We start from the raw sequence: 20815 nt of genomic DNA, 5'->3' as shown, positions 1-20815 counted from the left end.
GGAATAATGCAGTTCCTGTTTTTTTCTGATTTACTTATTTCACTTTGTATAATGTTATCAAGATCCCACCATTTTGCTGTAAATGATCTGATGACATCATTTCTTATGGCTGAGTAGTATTCCATAGTGTATATGTGCCACAGCTTCTTTATCCAGTCATCTATTGATGGGCTTTTTGGTTGTTTCCATGTCCTTGCCACTGTGAATAATGCTGCAATAAACATGGGGCTGCATGTGTCTTTACGTATCAATGTTTCTGAGTTTTGGGGGTATATACCCAGTAGAGGGATTGCTGGGTCATAAGGTAATTCTATTTTCAGTTTTTTGAGGCACCACCATACTTTCTTCCATAATGGTTATACTACTTTACATTCCCACCAACAGTGTATGAGGGTTCCTTTTTCTCCGCAGCCTCTCCAACATTTGCTATTACCTGTCTTGTTAATAATAGCTAATCGAACAGGTGTGAGGTGGTATCTCAATGTAGTCTTGATTTGCATTTCTCTAATAGCTAAAGAAGATGAGCATCTTTTCATATATCTGTTGGCCATTTGTATTTCTTCCTGGGAGAAGTGTCTGTTCATGTCCTCTTCCCATTTTTTTATTGGATTGTTTGTTTGTTTGTTGTTGAGTTTTATGAGTTCTTTGTATATTTTGGATATTAGGCCCTTATCTGAGCTGTTGTTTGAAAATATCATTTCCCATTTAGTTGGCTTTCTGTTTATTTTGTTATCAGTTTCTCTTTCTGAGCAAAAACTTCTTAGTCTGATGTAGTCCCATTCATTAATTTTTGCCTTCACTTCTCTTGCCTGTGGAGTCAAATTAATAAAATGCTCTTTAAAACCCAGGTCCATGAGTTAAGTACCTATGTCTTCTTCTATGTACTTAATTGTTTCAGGTCTTATGTTTAGATCTTTGATCCATTTTGAGTTAATTTTTGTACAGGGGGAGAGACTGTAGTCCAGTTTCATTCTTTTGTATGTGGCTTTCCAGTTTTCCCAGCACCATTTATTGAAGAGGCTTTCTTTTCTCCATTGTGTGTTGTTGGCCCCTTTATCAAAAATTATTTGACTATATATATGTGGTTTTATTTCTGGACTTTCTATTCTGTTCCATTGGTCTGAGTGTCTATTTTTCTGCCAATACCATGCTGTTTTGATTGTCGTGGCCTATAATAGGGTTTGAAGTCAGGTATTGTAATGCCCCCAGCTTCATTCTTTTTCTTTAGGATTGCTTTGGCTATTCGGGGTTTTTTATAGTTCCATATAAATCTGATAATTTTTTGCTCTATTTCTTTAAAAAATGTCATTGGAATTTTGATTGGAATTGCATTAAATTTGTATATTGCTTTGGGTAATATGGCCATCTTGATTATATTTATTCTTCCTAACCAAGCACAAGGTATATTCTTCCATCTCATTATATCTTTTTCGATTTCCCTTAACAATGGTTTATAATTTTCATTATATAAGTCCTTTACATTCTTTGTTATGTTTATTCCTAAGTATTTTATTTTTTTGCTGTTGCAATCGTGACGGGGATTATTCTTTTGAGTTCATTCTCAATTGTTTCATTGTTGGCATATAGAAAGGCTATTGACTTCTGTATGTTAATTTTGTATCCTGCGACCTTACTGTATTGGCTTATTGTTTCAGTAGTCTTTTTGTGGATTCTTTGGGGTTTTCGATGTATAGGATCATATCATCTGCAAAAAGTGATACCTTTACTTCTTCTTTTCCGATATGGATGCCTTTTATTTCTTTGTCTTGTCTGATTGCTGTGGCTAGAACCTCTAGTACCACATTAAATAAGAGTGGAGAGAGTGGACAACCCTGTCTTGTTCCTGATTTAAGGGGAAAAGCCTTCAGTTTAGTGCCATTTAATATGATGTTAGCTGATGGTTTATCATATATGGCCTTTATCATGTTAAGATATTTTCCTTCTATACCCATTTTGTTGAGAGTCTTAAACATAAAATTGTGTTGTATTTTATCGAAAGCCTTTTCTGCGTCTATTGATAAGATCATGTGGTTTTTGTTCTTTGTTTTGTTGATATGGTGTGTATTACGTTAACCATTTTACATATGTTGAACCATCCTTGAGATTCTGGGATGAATCCCACTTGATCATGATGTATTATTTTTTTATATGTTGTTGTATTCGATTTGCTAGTATTTTGTTTAGTATATTAGCATCTGTATTCATTAGAGATATTGGTTTGTAGTTTTCTTTTTTAGTGCCATCCTTGCTGGTTTTGGTATGAGGGTTATGTTGGCCTCATAAAATGTGTTTGGAAGTATTGCTTCTTCTTCAATTTTTTGGAAGACTTTGAGTAGAATAGGAACCAAGTCTTCTCTGAATGTTTGATAAAATTTGCTGGTATAGCCGTCAAGGCCTGGACTTTTATTTTTGGGGAGGTTTTTAATGGTTTTTTTCTATTTCTTCTCTACTAATAGGTCTGTTTAGGCTTTCTGCTTCTTCTTGACTCAGTCTAGGAAGGTTGTATTGTTCTAGGATTTTATCCATTTCTTCTAGGTTGTTGAATTTAGTGGCATAAAGTTTTTCATAGTATTCTACAATAATTCTTTGTATATCTATGGTGTCCATGGTGATTTCTCCTCTTTCATTTTGGATTTTGTTTATATGAGTTCTTTCTCTTTTTTCCTTGGTAAGTCTTGCCAAGGGTTTGTCAATTTTGTTGATCTTTTCAAAGAACCAGCTCCTTGTTCTATTAATTTTTTTCTATAGTTTTTCTGTTCTCTATTTCATTTATTTCTGCTCTGATTTTTATTATCTCCTTTCTTCAGCTGGTTTTGGGTTGTCTTTGTGCTTCTTTTTCTAGTTCCTTAAGGTGTGAAGATAAGTGGTTCACTTGGGCTCTCTCTTGTTTGTTCATATATGCCTGAAGTGATATGAACTTCCCTTTTATCACTGCTTTTGCTGCATCCCATAGATTCCGATATGTTGTATTGTCATTTTCATTTGTCTATATATATATCTTTTGATCTCTGCACTTATTTCTTCTTTGACCCATTCATTTTTTAAAAGTATGTTGTTTAGTTTCCACATTTTTGTGGGATTTTTTCCCTCTTTTTTGTAGTTGAATTCTAGTTTCAAGGCTTTATGATCAGAAAATATGCTTGGTACAACTTCGATTTTTCTGAATTTGCTGATGTTGTTTTTGTGGCCCAACATATGGTCAATGCTTGAGAATGATCCATGTACACTGGAGAAAAATGTATACTCAGTCACTTTGGGATGAAATGTCCTGTAGATGTCTATCATATCCAGGTGCTCTAGTGTTTTGTTGAAGGCTACTATGTCTTTGTTGATTCTCTGTTTGGATGGCCGATCTAGAGCCGTCAGCGGTGTATTGAGGTCTCCAAGTATGATTGTATTTTTGTCAGTTTTTGTTTTAAGGTCAATAAGTAGCTGTCTTATATATTTTGGTGCTCCTTGGTTTGGTGCATATATATTAAGAATTGTTATGTCTTCTTGGTTCAGTGTCCCCTTAGCCATTATGAAATGGCCATTTTTGTCTCTGAGTACTTTTGCTGTCTTGTAGTCAGCATTATCAGATGAGTATTGCTACGCCTGCTTTTTTTTGGATGTTATTTGCTTGGAGTATTGTTTTCCAGCTTTTCACTTTGAATTTGTTTTTATCCTTGTTACTTAGATGAGTTTCCTGTAGGCAGCATACAGTTGGATTTTCTTTTTTAATCCATTCTGCTACTCTGTGCCTTTTTATTGGTGAGTTTAATCCGTTTCCATTTAGTGTAATTATTGACACTTGTGAGTTCCCTATTGCCATTTTATATATTGCTTTCTGTTAGTTTGTGTCTTGTTTGATCCTTCTCTTTCATTTTTCTATCTTTTGTTTTTAGTTGGTTGTATTCCATACATCTTTCCTCTGTTTGTATCTTTTTTATCTCATGTGCTTCTCTGGTGGTTTTTTCAATGGTGTTTACCTTTAAGTAATGAAAAGGGTTCCTACCCTGTTCATTGTAGCGAACTATTTTGTGAGTACTTTTACACTCCATCTTCCTTTGCTACTGTTAATCTCCATCTTCTCCCCCCCCTTTCTTTTTGTTGTTGTCACAGTTTAAATTTGGTTTTATTGTGTTCTTCTTGGAGCTTTTTACTTGTGACTCTGTTTTTTTTTGTTCTTTGTATCTGATTGGAGAACCCGTTTAGTAATTCCTGGAGTGGGGGTTTTCTGATGATAAATTCCCTCATCTTTTCTGTATCTGTGAATGTTTTTATTTCTCCTTCATATTTGAAGGATAGTTTTGATGGGTATAGTATTCGTGGCTGAAAGTTCCTCTCTTTCAGGACTTTAAATATTGGGGTCCACTCTCTTCTAGCTTGTAGAGTTTCTGCTGAGAAATCTGATGATAATCTAATGGGCCATCCTTTATATGTTGTATTCTTCTTTTCCCTGGCTGCCTTGAGAATTTTTTCTTTGCTGTTGGTTTGTGCCAATTTCATTATGATGTGCCTTGGAGTAGGTTTGTTGGGGTTCAGAAAACTTGGAGTTCTGTCTGCTTCTTGAATTTGAGGCTTTAGTTCTTTCCACAGGTTTGGGAAGTTCTCATCTATTATATGTTTGAGTATGTTCTCCATTCCATTTTCTCTCTGTTCTCCCTCTGATATACCTATTATTCTTATGTTATTCTTTTTTATGGAGTCAGATAATTCTTGTAGGGCTATCTCATTTTTTTTAATTTTTGAGTCTCTTTCTTCTTCTCTCTGTTGTGCCTCAAGTTGCTTGTCTTCTATTTCACTAATCCCCTCTTCTATCTGGCCTGTTCTATTAGCTAAACTTGTTACCTCGTATTTCATCTCATGAATTGAGTTTTTCATCTCTGTTTGATTTGTTTTTATAGTTTCAATTTCCTTGGAAATATATTCTTTGTGTTCATTGAGTTGTTTTCTGAGCGCCCTAAATTGCCTTTCTGTGTTTTCTTGTGTATCTCGGAGGATTTTTAGGATTTCTATCTTGAATTCTCTGTCATTTAGCTCCAAAGTTTCCAATATATTAAATTTTTTTCTCCATAGATTTTTCCTCATCTAGCTGTGTTACCTCTCTTTCTTTTGTATCTATGATATTTGATTTTCTCTTCCTTAATGGCATCTGAGGGTGGTTTTGTTGATAGTATTAATGAGATTTAGTAAAGAATAAAAAGTTAAAGTAAAAAATTGAAGAGTTGGTTTTTAAAAAAAATTAATAATGAAATAAAGAAAAATAAAATTAAATAAAAATTAAAAAAGGAAATTATTCCCCCCCTCCTTTTTTCCTCTCCTCTCTTCCCCCCTCTTTCTTGAGAAAATCTTGTGGTGAACTGTGAATTATAACAAACAATGCCTGTAATGGAGGGCCTAAATTGGGGAAGAGTAATAAAGGGGCAAAAAGAAAAAAAGAAAAAAGAAGGGGGTATGGACCCACAAAAAGCAAATAAGGAAAAAATTTGGGTCAAGAATAAAATGATTTGCTTTTAGGTGTTGGTTGACTAAGAGTTATGATAAGAGGAATAAGAGGGAAATAGGAAAATGAGGGGACAAATTAAAAAATTACTATTGTATTTAGTGGAACAAGAACTAGATAAAATGGAGAGCCATGGATGGGAGCACTGCTAGTGAGTTAAAAAGGTGAAGTAAAAACCCCCCAAAATGCCACAACCATAAGTTTGAATCCCAGATAATATAATTTGTTCGTTATTGAGGTTTGAATAAGAGGAGATGTAAAGGAGAAAGGAAGAAACTAATATAGAGGGAGAAAAGAAAGAGAGAGAGAGAAAAAAAGAGGGAACCACTAAAAGAAGAAAAAAGAAAAAAGAGAAGAGATAGAGAGAGAGAGTTAAGGGTTTTGGAATGCAACCCTCATAGAGAGAAAGGAAGAGGAAAGAAAAGATAATGGGAGATGTAACACTTATGGGTAGTGTAGTTCAAGGAGAGCAGAGAGTAAGACCAGCAGAGAATTAATCGGCCAAATTGGAGGAGGAAAAAAAAAATATCAAGAATGAAATAAGAGAAACAAACGAACAAATATAATAAAATGGGATAGGTTATAAAGTCTGCGGATTATTCTTGATTTTGAGAGGTTATCTTCTTGCTTTTTCTTTTCTCTCCCTCTTCCTGGTTGGTGACTCTGTACCCCGGGTTCTGCCTTTTTGGCACGCTCAGGTAGAGGTTTGCTGTTGATAAGTCTCTATGGTGATATCATGTATTGTGCTTTAGTCTCGTTGGCAGTCAAGGCTCATTAGCATTTATAGGCTCCGCCAGTGAGAGAGTCCGTGTTCCTGGAGCCTTTCTCCTAGTCTTTCCTTCCTCAATTAGTAGCCTGATAATCCAGCTATGGGGTTGCTGCTGCCTCTGCCTGGATAGTAAGAGGCTCAAAGAGCTGGCAACTCCCCACTCTATTTCCACTCAGCACAGGGCTCTGGGTAAGGCTCAGTCAGTCAGAGCTGCTAGCATAATCAGGCAGGGCTTCCGCCCACTCAAAGACCTCTGGTTCTGCCACTCTGTCCGGTAACACGGGCGGGCGCCCACTTCCGGGGCGCTTGGAGGAAACTCTCGCTCACTATCTGATCGCGCAGACCAGGATATCAGGCTGGCAGTCGACACTCTGAGTGAAACCCCCAATCGCATTGAAAAGTTCCAGCGTTGGAATTGGCTCTCTCTCCGTCCCATGCGTGGCTTTTGCAAGGTGCTGGGGCGGCCTGAGACTCCGCTTTTGGCCCACACAAAGGCCCCCGACTCTGCCCCTCTGTGGGATAACATGGGCGTGCACTGGCGTGGCACTCAGAGGAATCTCTCACTCACTATCTGCGCGCGCAGACCAGGATATTAGGCCAGCCGCCTCTCCCTCTGAGTGAAACCCCCACCAGCACGGAAAAGTTCCACTGTTGGAATTAGTTCTCGCTCCCTCCCATGCACGGCTTTCCCAGGGCGCTGGGGCGGCCCGGAGACTGCACTTTCAGCCCATACAAAGGCCTCTGACTCTGCCTCTCTGTGGGATAACACGGGCGCCCACTCCCGGGGCTTTGGAAGGAATCTCTCGCCCACTATCTGTGCACGCTGACCAGGGGATCGGGGAAAATGGCTGCCCCACTTGTCTTTCTTTGTCTGGGTTTGGCGCGAGTGTTAGCTTGTATTGCCCGGGTTGCCACAGGAACAGTTTTTCCTCGGCTTGAATCTCCGTGCCACCGCCTGGTTCGGCCGTTTGTGCCGCAGCCTGGATCTATTCACCTCCTTTACCTGCCTCAGTTTCTATATTCACAGTTCCCAGTGAAAGCTGCCCTGTTTAGGTTAGTGAGGAAGGCGGAGCATTTCTTACTCCCTATTTCCTTCAGGGTTTGGTTATATATTTAGCCATTTTTTTAAAATTTTTTATCACTTTATTTTATTTTATTATTTTTTGGGGGGTTTTAATAATTTTATTATTTTAATGGGGTGACATCAATAAATCAGGATACATATATTCAAAGATAACATGTCCAGGTTATCTTGTCGTTCAATTATGTTGCATACCCATCACCAAAGTCAGATTGTCCTCTGTCACCTTCTATCTTGTTTTCTTTGTGCCCCTCCCCCTCCCCCTTTCCCTCTCTCATTCCCCCCTCCCCCCTGTAACCACCACACTCTTATCAATGTCTCTTAGTTTCACTTTTATGTCCCACCTACGTATGGAATAATGCAGTTCCTGTTTTTTTCTGATTTACTTATTTCGCTTCGTATCATGTTATCAAGATCCCACCATTTTGCTGTAAATGTTCCAATGTCATCATTTCTTATGGCTGAGTAGTATTCCATAGTGTATATGTGCCACATCTTCTTTATCCAGTCATCTATTGACGGGCTTTTTGGTTGTTTCCATGTCTTGGCCACTGTGAACAATGCTGCAATAAACATGGGGCTGCATGTGTCTTTACGTATCAATGTTTCTGAGTTTTGGGGGTATATACCCATTAGAGGGATTGCTGGGTCATAAGGTAGTTCTATTTTCAGTTTTTTGAGGAACCACCATACTTTCTTCCATAATGGTTGTACTACTTTACATTCCCACCAACAGTGTTTGAAGGTTCCTTTTTCTCCACAGCCTCTCCAACATTTGCTATTACCTGTCTTGTTGATAATAGCTAATCGAACAGGTGTGAGGTGGTATCTCATTGCCGTTTTGATTTGCATTTCTCTAATAGCTAAAGAAGATGAGCATCTTTTCATATATCTGTTGGCCATTTGTATTTCTTCCTGGGAGAAGTGTCTGTTCATATCCTCTTCCCATTTTTTTATTGGATTGGTTGTTTGTTTGTTGTTGAGTTTTATGAGTTCTTTGTATATTTTGGATATTAGGCCCTTATCTGAGCAGTTGTTTGAAAATATCATTTCCCATTTAGTTGGCTTTCTGTTTATTTTGTTATCAGTTTCTCTTGCTGAGCAAAAACTTCTTAGTCTGATGTAGTCCCATTCATTAATTTTTGCCTTCACTTCTCTTGCCTGTGGAGTCAAATTCATAAAATGCTCTTTAAAACCCAGGTCCATGAGTTGAGTAACTATGTCTTCTTCTATGTACTTAATTGTTTCAGGTCTTATGTTTAGATCTTTGATCCATTTTGAGTTAATTTTTGAACAGGGGGAGAGACTGTAGTCCAGTTTCATTCTTTTGCATGTGGCTTTCCAGTTTTCCCAGCACCATTTATTGAAGAGGCTTTCTTTTCTCCATTGTGTGTTGTTGGCCCCTTTATCAAAAATTATTTGACTATATATATGTGGTTTTATTTCTGGACTTTCTATTCTGTTCCATTGGTCTGAGTGTCTATTTTTCTGCCAATACCATGCTGTTTTGATTGTCGTGGCCCTATAATATAATTTGAAGTCAGGTCCAATTTTTCACTTGACCATACCTTCGGGTGTATTGCGAAACATCTGGAGGCTCCAAGGATAGATTTTTCTGTTTTTGGTTGAAGATCTTGTTGAGTTTTGGGGGAGATTTATCGGTATCGCTTCCTACCCCGCCATTACTCTGACGTCATCTCCTAGCTGAAAGTTTTTATCGTAAATGGATGCTGGGTTTTATCAAATGCTTTTCTGCATCTATTAATATGGTCATGTGATTTTTAGCTTTCATTTTGTTTATGTGATGTATCACACATACTGATTTGCAAATATTATACCAACCTTCCACCCCTGGAATAAATTCAGTTTATCATGTTGTATGATTTTTTAAATGTATTTCTTGATCTAGTTTGCTAATATTTTATTAAAGTTTTTAGCATCTATGTTCATCAAGGATATTAGCCTATAATTTTCTTTCTTTGTAATGTCTTTATCTGGTTTTAGAATTAAGATAACGATGGCCTCGTATGATGAGTTTGGAGGTCATTGCTCCTCTTCGATTTTTTGGAGTAGTTTGAGAAACATGGATGTTAGTTCTTCTTTGAATGTTTGATAAAATTCACCTGTGAAGCCATCTGGTCTTAGACTTTCGTTTGCTGGGAGGTTTTTGATTATTGCTTCAATTTTATTAGTTGCAATTGGTCTATTCAGATTTTCTGATTCTTCCTGATTCAAATTTAAAAGATTGCATGTTTCTAGAAATTTATCCATTTTCCTCAGGTTTTCTACCTTATTGGCATATAGTTTTTTTTAAATAGTATTTTCTTACAATTCTTTGTATTTCTGTGGTGTCAGTTGGTACTTATCCTCTTTCATTTCTAATTTTATTTATTTGAGTCTTTTCTCTTTTTTTCTTGGTGAGTCTGGCTAAAGGTGTGTCAATCTTGTTTATTTTTTTAAAGTACCAGTTCTTGTTCTTTTTGACCTTTTGTATTGTGTTTTGTCTCTGTGTCATTTGTTTCTATTCTAATCTTTATTATTTCCTTCCTTCTACTTGTTCTGGGATTGTTTATTATTATTTTTCTAGTTCTTTTAGGTGTAGGGTTAGAGTTGGGTTTTTTTTGTGAGAAACAGAGATAGAGAGACAGAGAAAGGGATAGTTAGGGGCAGACAGATAGGAAGGGAGAGAGATGAGAAGCATCAATTTTTTGTTGCAGCTCCTTAGTTGTTCATTGGTTGCATTCTCATATGTGCCTTGACTGGGTGGCTCCAGCCAAGCTAATGACCCCTTGCTCAAGGCAGTGATTTTGGGCTCAAGCCAGCCACCTTAGGCTTCAAGACAGTGACCTTTGGGCTCAAGCCACTGACCATGGGATCATGTCTATATTTCCACGCTGAAGACAGCAACCCTGCACTCAAGCTGGTGAACCAGTGCCCAAGCCAGATGAGCCTGTGCTCAAGTCAGATGAACCTGTACTCAAGCTGGCAACCTCAGGGTTTCTCACCTGGGTCCTCTGTGTCCCAGGCCATGCTCTATCCACTGTGCCACTACCTGGTCAGGCAGGGTTAGATGGCTTATTTGAGATTTTTCTTGCTTCTTGAGGTATACTTATAATGCTATAGATTTCCGTCTCAGGACTGTTTTCACTGTGTCTTATAGATTTTGGATTGTTATGTTCTCATTTTCATTTATTTTCAGGTAGATTTTGATTTCTTTCTTGATTCATTGTTAATACATTCATTGATTAATAGTATGTTATTTAGTCTTTATGTGTTTGACTGTTTTTCACGTTTTTCTTGTGATTAATTTTGAGTTTCATGCCATTATGGTCAAAGAAGATGCTTGAGCCTGACCAGGTGGTGGCACAGTATATAGAGCATTGACCTGGGATGCTGAAAACCTAGGTTTGAAACCCCAAAGTTTCCAGCTTGAGCACAGGCTCATCTGACTTGAGTATGGGCTCATCTGATTTGGGTGCAGGCTCACCAGCTTCAGTGCAGGGTTTTTGTCTTTAGCATGGGAACAGAGACATGATTCCATGGGCACTGGCTTGAGCCCACAGGTCACTGGCTTGAAGCCCAAGGTAGCTGGCTTGAGCCCAAAGTCTCTGGCTTGAGCAAGGGGTCACTCACTCTGCTATATCCCCCTGATCAAGGCACATATGAGAAAGCAATCAACGAACAAGTAAGGAGCTGCAACAAAAAATTGATGCTTCTCATTTCTCTCCCTTCCTGTGTGTCTGTTCCTATCTGTCCCTCTCTCTCACTCTCTCTGTCTCTGTAAAAGAAAAGAAAGTTGGGGTACCACTGGCCCACAAGCTGCAGAAGTGGGGCGAACTGCACTTCTCCTCTTAGCTCTGTAGCCATGCCTGCTTGAGCCCTGGACCTGAGCCTCTGAGGGAGACACACTCCAATTGTCCCAGCTCTCAGTGGAGCTGCTTTCCTCTTGCAGAACTGAACCCAGCGGGACAGGGTCAGTGAGACTTGGAAAAACAGATTAAGGGAATTGAGCAAGCTGCATGCCTCTCCTTAGCTCCACAGCTGTGCTTTCAGGGACTCCGACAGAGCTGCACTCTGAAGGTCCCAAGTCTATGCTGTCCTCCCTCCACCTGTTCCTGCCCACCACTGAGGAAATGCTCAGCAAGATGAAGCCAGTGGAACTTGGGAAAACAGCTTAAGGCAGCCTTCATGTGGGGGTCCATTTTATTTTCATATTTTTTATTGTGTAAACTGATCTCAAAAATTTGGATTTCTGTTGCTAAGTATATAGACATGGTGTTGTATAGATCTGTAAAGTTACAGATAGTCTGCTTCTTTGTGTCTAACAGGAAATAAATATCAGGAATAAATATTGGGACGGCTTTGCTTAATGTCATCTCATTAACTTTTCTTAAATCACATAAAATACATTTATCTGTTTACCTTTTGGGAATTCTAATTTATATCCTAAGATTTGTCCTAGGGAAAGCTTTGGGAAAAGCTTGTTTGGTTGTTTGATTGTTTATTTGTTTGCTTTTAAAGAGCCATAAACTTCTGGGCAAACAGTATGGTAGGGCAACCAAATAACTGGTGGTGGAAAGGTGTTCTTTGTGGAAGAACTCCATGTGGAAGTAAAGATAGAAACCACCCTTATACACCTCTAATGAAATAGAGGATCTAGACAAACATTATTAGCAATTGATAAAACTGTTATGTAAAGATTGGTCAAGAACTTCATCATGGCTGATCAGCTTGACAATACAGGAACCCACCATCAACTTTACCACCACTGAAAGTAGACAAGTAGATATTATGTACCTTCTGAGGTGATAAAATAACAAGTACTCAGAATCACCTATGAAGTATTCTTGCAAATAGCATTGAATCTAAGTTCAACGAAGCCTTCAACTCTCTGTACCATAACACAAAGAAATATAGGGAATTGAAGTGTGGTTCTCAGCGTTGCCTGCACATTAGGCTCATATTGGGAATTTAAAAATCTTGATGCTCGCCCTGGCCGGTTGGCTCAGCGGTAGAGTGTCGGCCTGGCGTGCGGGGGACCCGGGTTCGATTCCCGGCCAGGGCACATAGGAGAAGCGCCCATTTGCTTCTCTACCCCCTCCCCTCCTTCCTCTCTCTCTCTTCCCCTCCCGCAGCCAAGGCTCCATTGGAGCAAAGATGGCCCGGGCGCTGGGGATGGCTCCTTGGCCTCTGCCCCAGGCGCTAGAGTGGCTCTGGTTGCAGCAGAGCGACGCCCTGGAGGGGCAGAGCATTGCCCCCTGGTGGGCAGAGCTTCACCCCTGGTGGGCGTGCCGGGTGGATCCTGGTCGGGCGCATGTGGGAGTCTGTCTGACTGTCTCTCCCCGTTTCCAGCTTCAGAAAAATACAAAAAAAAAAAAAAAAAATCTTGATGCTCAAGCTGTACCCTAGACCAATTAAATAAACTTTTGGCCTGGGAATCAGTATTTTTATAGCTCCCTCAAGTGTTACAGTACAAGCCAAGGTTGGAAACCAGGGAAATATAAGATCAAGTTAAAAAACAGGATAAGGAAACAATCATGAAATGCAGAATGTGAGAAAATTGGTAGGATAAATGACCAATGTTTTACTACACATATTTGTAGTAGTAAAAAAAAGACAGGGTTGAGTGACAGTTTAAAACTAAAAGAGTCTCGGCCTGACCTGTGGTGGCACAGTGGATAAAACGTCGACCTGGAAATGCTGAGGTCGCCGGTTCGAAACCCTGGGCTTGCCTGGTCAAGGCACATATGGGAGTTGATGCTTCCAGCTCCTCCCCCCTTCTCTCTCTCTCTGTCTCTCTCCCTCTCTCTGTCCTCTCTAAAAACGAATAAATAAATAAAAAACAATAAAAAAAAAAAAACAATAAAAAAAAACCCACTAAAAGAGTCTTTAGAAACATAAACCAAATGTGATGTGGGGACTTTGTTTTGGTCCTGATTCCAACAAATCAACCATTCCAAGACATTTTCTAAAGAATCAGGAAAATTTAAATACAGACCGAGTATTTGGACATAATAAAGTATTGAGCATTAATTTTGTTACTTGTGATAATGGTTTTGTGGTTATGTTAGAAAAATGGTTCTGATAGTTTGAGATTCATACTAAAGTATTTATGGATGAAATACTATGTCTGGGGTTTGTTTTTAAAGTACTTTAGCAAAAAATTGTAATGTGATACATAAAAACAGATATAAAAATTGGTAAAAAGTTGATAATTATTAAAGCTAGGTGATGGGTACATGGGGGTTCATTGTACTATTCTCTCTATATTTGTGTGTTTAAAAAATTCTCATAAGAAAAGATTAAAAAGGAGGCATAAAGGTGAACTATAAAACATATCTATACTTGGTCTTAGCCAAAAGGCCAGATATGATAACATATCTCATACATTGTGGTATATTATCAGTATGAAGTCTAGGAAGTTTAGGGAAATAAACCTACAATGAAATAAAGTATAGTGCCCTGTGTCACTGCAAAACAGTTCTTACTATTTTCCAGAAAAATATTTATATATTCAGTTATTATGTTAATATCTTATATGCAGATGATGATGGACCACCTCCTTCTACGGTTATCAATCAAAATGAAACTTTTGCCAAAGTTGTTTTTATGCCTAGTGTGATACAACAAGCCAAGATTGCCCAGAATGGCATTTTGGGAGATTTCATCATTAGATATGATGTCAATAGGGAACAGAGCATTGGGGACATCCAGGTAAGGGGTTTGTTGTTACTATTTCATGTTAGTGGCTTGATACTTTAGTTAGATCCAGAACTGGGGATTCTAGTACTTAGGGGAGAGAGAACTTCCTGATTCTTAGGAAATATGTTTTAACCCGAAATGTTAGCCCAAGGAGACTAATGATATTCTCTAACTGGAGGCTGAGGGTATCTATTTCCTGCTTTAGTAATCTAGAGAACAAATGAAATCTATAAATTTCCCTGTGGTGTGTTAGGTGACATTAGAATTTTAGTTCTTTTTTAATTTTAATTAAGAAAGACTGGTCCCTGGCTCATTTCCCTTTATTGCTCCAGAGACGACCAAGTGGGAATATTAAAATGTATTAATGTGCGCCCAGAATGTAGGCAACTTCCTTGACATCTCAGTTTGTCAGATGCTTGGTAAAAATTAGATAATTAAAGAAGTAGTATTCTTAAGTGGGAAGGGGCAGAAGGGGCTGAATAAGTTAAATTTTTTTTAATTTTTATTTTTTTTGTGACAGAGACAGAGAGAGTCAGAGAGAGGGACAGATAGGGACAGACAGACAGGAAGCAGAGAGATGAGAAGCATCAATTCTTTGTTGCAGTACCTCAGTTGTTCATTGATTGCTTTCTCATATGTGCCTTGACTGGGAGGCTACAGCAGCCCAAGTAACCCCTTGCTCAAGCCAGCGACCTTGGGTCCAAGCTGGCAAGCTTTTGCTCAAACCAGATGAGTCCACGTTCAAGCTGGTGACCTCGGGGTCTCGAACCTGGGTCCTCCACATCCCAGTCTGACACTCTATCCACTGCTCAACCACCTGGTCAGGCTGAATAAGTTAAATTGCATTAGTCAATAAAATTTTATCAGCATAAAATTTTAAGGGATGATTTTACCCTTATGCAGATTAAATTAACAATTTGTTCTCTTGGAAGGATCACGACCATGAATACTTCTGCTCTGAGTACAGAATCTAACCCAAGATCCCTTTTCATGCTTTCTTTGATTTTTTAGAACTTCCAGAAACTGTCCATTTTAGTTTTTTTACCTATTCTGAGACCTACCATTTTTATTTTATTTTCTCTCCACTAGGTGCTAAATGGCTATTTTGTGCACTACTTTGCCCCAAAAGACCTTCCTCCTTTACCCAAGAATGTGGTATTTGTGCTTGACAGCAGTGCCTCCATGGTAGGAACCAAACTCCGGCAGGTGAGTGAGTGCCGAATGCCCAATTTTTTTCTCTTACTTTTGCCTGGAAGAATGATGTGGGTAAAATTAAATTGATGCCAAATGTCTGCTTTACCATCCAGCTGTTGCTGCCTACAGAGGACATTCCTCATCTGATTGAGTTAAACCATTGACACAGACTATCATTTCAACATGGTAGTTTTCACAGAGCAGGAGGACATACTATAGAAACACCTTGAAATAAAGGGGACTGTCAGAGTGGACAATGTGGCTGACATAGGGCTACAGAGAGAGAGCCACTCAGCAGCACCATTGTTGATGGAATAATTCTGTTTAGTAATGATATCTTTAGAGAACAATGGAATATATTAATTGGCAACCCCCTTGACCTATTCTTAGAACAAAGGACTTATATATCAATAATTCAGCACTGATACTCTCACAGTACTTAGGATTAATCTTAAAGTTCTAGGGTTGGAAGGAACATCATGGGGACATAAAAATTTTAATTATCTTAAAAATACAACTCCACTTTTTTTTCCCCAAACCACTGGAAAAGTTATTTCTTATCTTACTCTAGTGTCCTAAATACCAGAAATTTGCATTTATAATATATTTTCAACTTACATGACAGAAAACAGAAAGAGCTACTGGCTACCAGACCAACTAATATCTCTACATTTATCAAAACCTTAGACCTCAGGTTTTATTTTTTAACTCATTATTTATTTTATCAAAAATAAATTGAGTAAAATGGTATCTCAAACCTTATAAGAACCTTCTATCCCACCTTTTTCCTCTCCAAGGTTCTACTCTACAGGCAGTTGAAACTGATCCTAGCTGATAAACTGTGTACATATTTTCCTATTGTTACCTATCAAGGATATTTTTGGCCATTTATGTTTTTAAAATCACATACTATAATATTTATCTTCTCTTCATGGCATTTGATTTTTTGTTATCCTAAAATAGTAAAAAAAAATATTTTAGAATGTGATATAAAGGTTAGACTTAACTATTTTCTTTCAGAAGATAGCCAAATATAATTTCTAACTAATATAGGGGAAAAATAACCTCACCCTGGAAGTCACTTCTTATAGTTTTTCAATATCACATTCTTATACAGAATTCAGTATGCTGATGCTTCCATTATCACTGCTTTTCTTTCTTTTTATATCCCTGGCCTTCCATCTGGGGTTGCTTTTCTTTTGCCTGAGGAATAGTTTTTGGTATCTTTCTAAATGTGGATCTGCTGGTAAAAAAAATACTGTCAGTGTTTATTTGTCTGGAAATGTATTGATTTCACTCTTATTCTTTAAATATATTCTTACTGGTATGGAATTCTGGGTTGGCAATGATTTTCTTTCAGTTCATTGAAGATAGATTCTATTGTCTCCTGGTTTCCACTGTTGCTGTTGAAAAACCAGTTAGCTTGACTGATGATGGCACAGTGGGTGGAGTGTTGACCTTGAATGCTGAGGTCCCAGGTCAAAACTCCAAGGTCATCAGGTGAGCACGGATCATCAATATAATCTCAAGGTCTCTGACTTGAGCCCAAGGTTACTGGCTTGAGCCCAAGGTCAGTGGCTTGAGCATCAGATTGCTGGCTTAGCTTGAAATCTCCCATACCCACCCCAGTCAAAGCACATACAAAAAACAATCTATGAACAACTAAAGTGAAGCAACTGTGACTTGATGTTTCTCATTCTTTTTCTCCCTCCTCCCCTCTCTCTTCCTGTTTATCTTTCTCTCTCTCTATCTCAAAATCAACTTATAAAAAGTCAGTTATATTATTAACTGTTGTTTCTTTATAGATAATTTACTGTCAACTGCTTTTGAGGTTTTCCTTTTTGTCTTTAGTTTTCTATTGTTTTAATATGATGGTTCTAGGTGTGAATTTCTTTTTATTTTTTATGCCTGAAGTTCCCAGGACTTGATAAATTTGTGGATTCAGCTATTTTTCTGAAGTTGCTTTGTCTTAACTTTTCCTTCTGGGATTCCAATGTCATATTTTTTCTCCATATTCTCTATGTTTCCCATGCCTTCTTCTATTTATTTCAATTTTTGCCTTTCCGTATTTCATTTCATATCCCTCTGTCAGTTGACAAGTTCTTTCTTTAGGTATGTCTGATTTACTGTTTAACTAATCCATTGAGTTATTTCAGTTATTACATTTTTTTTTTTTTTTAGTTTTAGAATTTCCATTTTTTTTCTAAATCTGCTCTGTACATTTTTAAAAGTTTTTAATAATTAAAAAAATTTTCTCAAGCACAGTAAACATAGTTTTTTTAAAGTCTGTATGTTATTATTCTAAATTCAGATAGATTAAACAGTTAAAAGTAAACAAGGAACCACACTCCAAAATATGTAAGAAAATATAAGTATATGCCTAACTAGTTTTAATGTAGGGAAGGTCTCTTTCTAAACCTAAAAGCAATTAAAGTAAGTAAAAAGGTAAAAACTTAATATCTTTAAATGTATAGAAACTATAAACTTTTGATTTAAATTAAAACAATAAAAGTGAACAAATGATAGAATTATGAAGTAAAAAGTTTTCTTTAATATTAAAGAGCTATATAAAGAACTCCAAGAGTTTCTCTTTAATATATAAAGAGCTATTTCAGATCAATAAAAATTAATCCTGTATAATCCAATAAAAAAATGGGAAGAGGACATGAACAGACACTTCTCCCAGGAAGAAATACAAATGGCCAACAGATATATGAAAAGATGCTCAGCTTCATTAGTTATTAGAGAAATGCAAATCAAAACTACAATGAGATACCACCTCACCCCTGTTAGATTAGCTATTATCAACAAGACGGGTAATAACAAATGTTGGAGAGGCTGTGGAGAAAAAGGAACCCTTATACACTGTTGGTGGGATTGTAAAGTAGTACAACCACTATGGAGGAAAGTATGGTGGTTCCTCAAAAAACTGCAAATAGAACTACCTTATGACCCAGCAATCCCTCTACTGGGTATATACCCCAAAACTTCAGAATCATTGATACGTAAAGACACATGTAGCCCCATGTTCATAGCAGCACTGTTCACAGTGGCCAAGACATGGAAACAACCAAAAAGCCCGTCAATAGATGACTGGATAAAGAAGATGTGGCACATATACACTATGGAATACTACTCAGCCATAAGAAATGATGACATTAGATCATTTACAGCAAAATGGTGGGATCTTGATAACATTATACGGAGTGAAATAAGTAAATCAGAAAAAAACAAGAACTACATGATTCCATACATTGGTGGAACATAAAAACAAGACTAAGACACATGGACAAGAGTGTGGTGGTTACCAGGGGTGGGGGGAGGGAGGACGCAGGAGGGAGGGAAGGAGAGAGTTAGGGGGAGGGGGAGGGGCACATAGAAAACTAGATAGAGGGTGACGGAGGACAATCTGACTCTGGGCGAGGGGTATGCAACATAATTTAATGACAAGATAACCTAGACATGTTTTCTTTGAATATATGTACCCTGAATTATTAATATCATCCCATTAACATAAATAAAAATTTATAAAAAAAAAAATTAATCCTGTATAAGAAAATGGTCAAACCTGTGGTGGCACAGTGGATAAAGCATCAACCTGGAATGCTGAAGTTGCTGGTTCAAAACTCCGGGCTTGCCTGGTCAGTGCACATATGGGACTTTATGCTTTCTGCTCCTCCCCCCTTCTCTCTCTCTCTTTCTCTCTTCTCCTTTCTAAAATGAATAAATAAAAATCTAAAAAAAAGGAAAGAAAATAGCCAAAGAATATAAAACAATTTACCAGCAAGAAATAAAATTCAATAAGATTATGAAAGTGAATCAGATGTATTAGTAACTAAAGAAATGCAATTTTTAAAATGGTACTTAAAAATAGTAGTTTTATCTTCATATTGTCAAACTTTAAATAATGTAAATTATTTATAATGACAATTTCTATAGTATGCATTTATAGAACTCAACAAAATATTTACATTATTTCCCAATAAACACTAAAAAAATACCAAAATAATAAAATGCATGGTCACTTCTATTGCATCTTTACACAAAGGCCATTAGTCACCTAAAGGCCACAGCATCTCAAAGGACTCACATCTTTTAGGTGTCTGAATCACCTCAGGTTTTAATCTCAAACTCAGTTCATACCAGTGCACAAGGTCTTCTTCTACTTCTGATGGGGAGATCTATCAAGAATTTTCTTACTAAATAACCCCCAGTTGTTCAGAGGAAACCAATGAACTAAATTGAGGTCTCCTAGACTTACCATTAATGATTAAATAATTTGAATAAGTCTTAAAAATATGGCATGGAACATTTTCAACATGTTAAACATTATGCTAAAAGTATTGCATGAATTATTGAATCAAAGGATATTTAATCTCTAAAACAATTTGGTTGTCATCCCCATTTTACTGATGGCAAAACTGAAGGTTTCGAAAGGTAGATAACTCAGCTATTACATGGCAGGGAGGCTTCAAAGCCAGGTCTGACTCTGAAGTCCAAAAATCCAGCCACATAGTTGTGGTATCTTAGTGCAAGAAACAGTGTGATGAAGCAACACACTCTATGCAATAGTAGAAGTGCAGATGAGTTTGGGGTCAGTGCAGTTTGACATTTCAATACCCAATTGAGAAGGTTACATTTCAGGAGGATGGATTTCCTTGCATCATGCAAGGGCAATGTAATGATAGATGTCACTCCTTTGTTATCCTCCCTTCTTCCTTCATTCCTGGATATAAAATTCCATTCCTTACTAGACTCTGAAAGTCTGGCATGCATTCTGCTGGCTTCTAAGCTGAAGCATGGCCTCTTTCCAGGAGAACTACCCAAGAACAGCCAAACACATGTCAGAAGCCTCTACGCAATTTCTAATGCCTATTGCTGCCTTGAGTGGTTTTGAAAACTGCTATTTTAGCAGCTCCTTGCTTCTCTTAAAGCCACAGCACTGAGTGAAAAGTTCAGTTGTCTTTTCTTAGACTCTCATATGCAATATCATATTCACTAGTGAAGAGGAAAATTACCCCCAAGTCCAGGGTTTTCGTAATGTGTCAATGGATTTGGCAACATCACACATTAGTCATAAGTCTCCTCAAATTCTATGAAGGACCATTCATTGTTATACTGGATGTTCTTGGCTCTGCTCATCTCTGATGGCCCTGAAGCACTTCACTATGCTCATCAGAATGTAGGTCATAGTTGGTATTTAATAATTACTTGAACAATTGAGTTATAAAGAATTATAAAGATTATTTAACCTAAAAATTCATACTCAGTAAAGATATATCAGTACCTGGGAGCACCCAAAGCTGTGTGTACCTGGCATTTTCTGGTTCTGGTCCTAATCTTAGCTAGGGGGGTGAGCCTGGATGCCAGCTTAACCAGCTGCAGACAGATACACGCTCATCACCCCCCAGACACACACAGGTGGCTGGCACATGGCTTGACTTTGTTTGCTCTCCCTCCCATATGCTTTTGCTGACAAATGTGTTGAGAGTGGGCTCTGGTGCTAGATCAGGCAAGATTTCTGCCTCCCAATTGGAGTTTGTAAAGAGTCTCAGTGAGAGGGGAACTGAGAAGAGCAACAAAA

The 20815-nt window shown here is 37.8% G+C and overlaps 1 protein-coding gene across 2 annotated transcripts in view; it reads left to right on the top strand.

Annotated features, from left to right (window-relative positions):
* ITIH5 (inter-alpha-trypsin inhibitor heavy chain 5) overlaps window positions 1–20815 on the top strand; it is a 103477-nt gene that overhangs the window by 46865 nt on the left and 35797 nt on the right. For both annotated transcript variants that reach the window (XM_066384861.1, XM_066384860.1), the window contains 2 exons: window positions 13880–14049; window positions 15127–15243. In XM_066384861.1, coding sequence (XP_066240958.1) covers window positions 13880–14049; window positions 15127–15243 — 287 coding nt within the window. The remainder of the gene's footprint in view (window positions 1–13879; window positions 14050–15126; window positions 15244–20815) is intronic.

Source organism: Saccopteryx leptura, chromosome 5 (assembly GCF_036850995.1).
Source record: "Saccopteryx leptura isolate mSacLep1 chromosome 5, mSacLep1_pri_phased_curated, whole genome shotgun sequence".
Taxonomy (NCBI): Eukaryota; Metazoa; Chordata; class Mammalia; order Chiroptera; family Emballonuridae; genus Saccopteryx; species Saccopteryx leptura.
The sequence above is the reverse complement of the archived record's forward strand: the minus strand, read 5'-3'. Positions and strand labels throughout refer to the sequence as shown.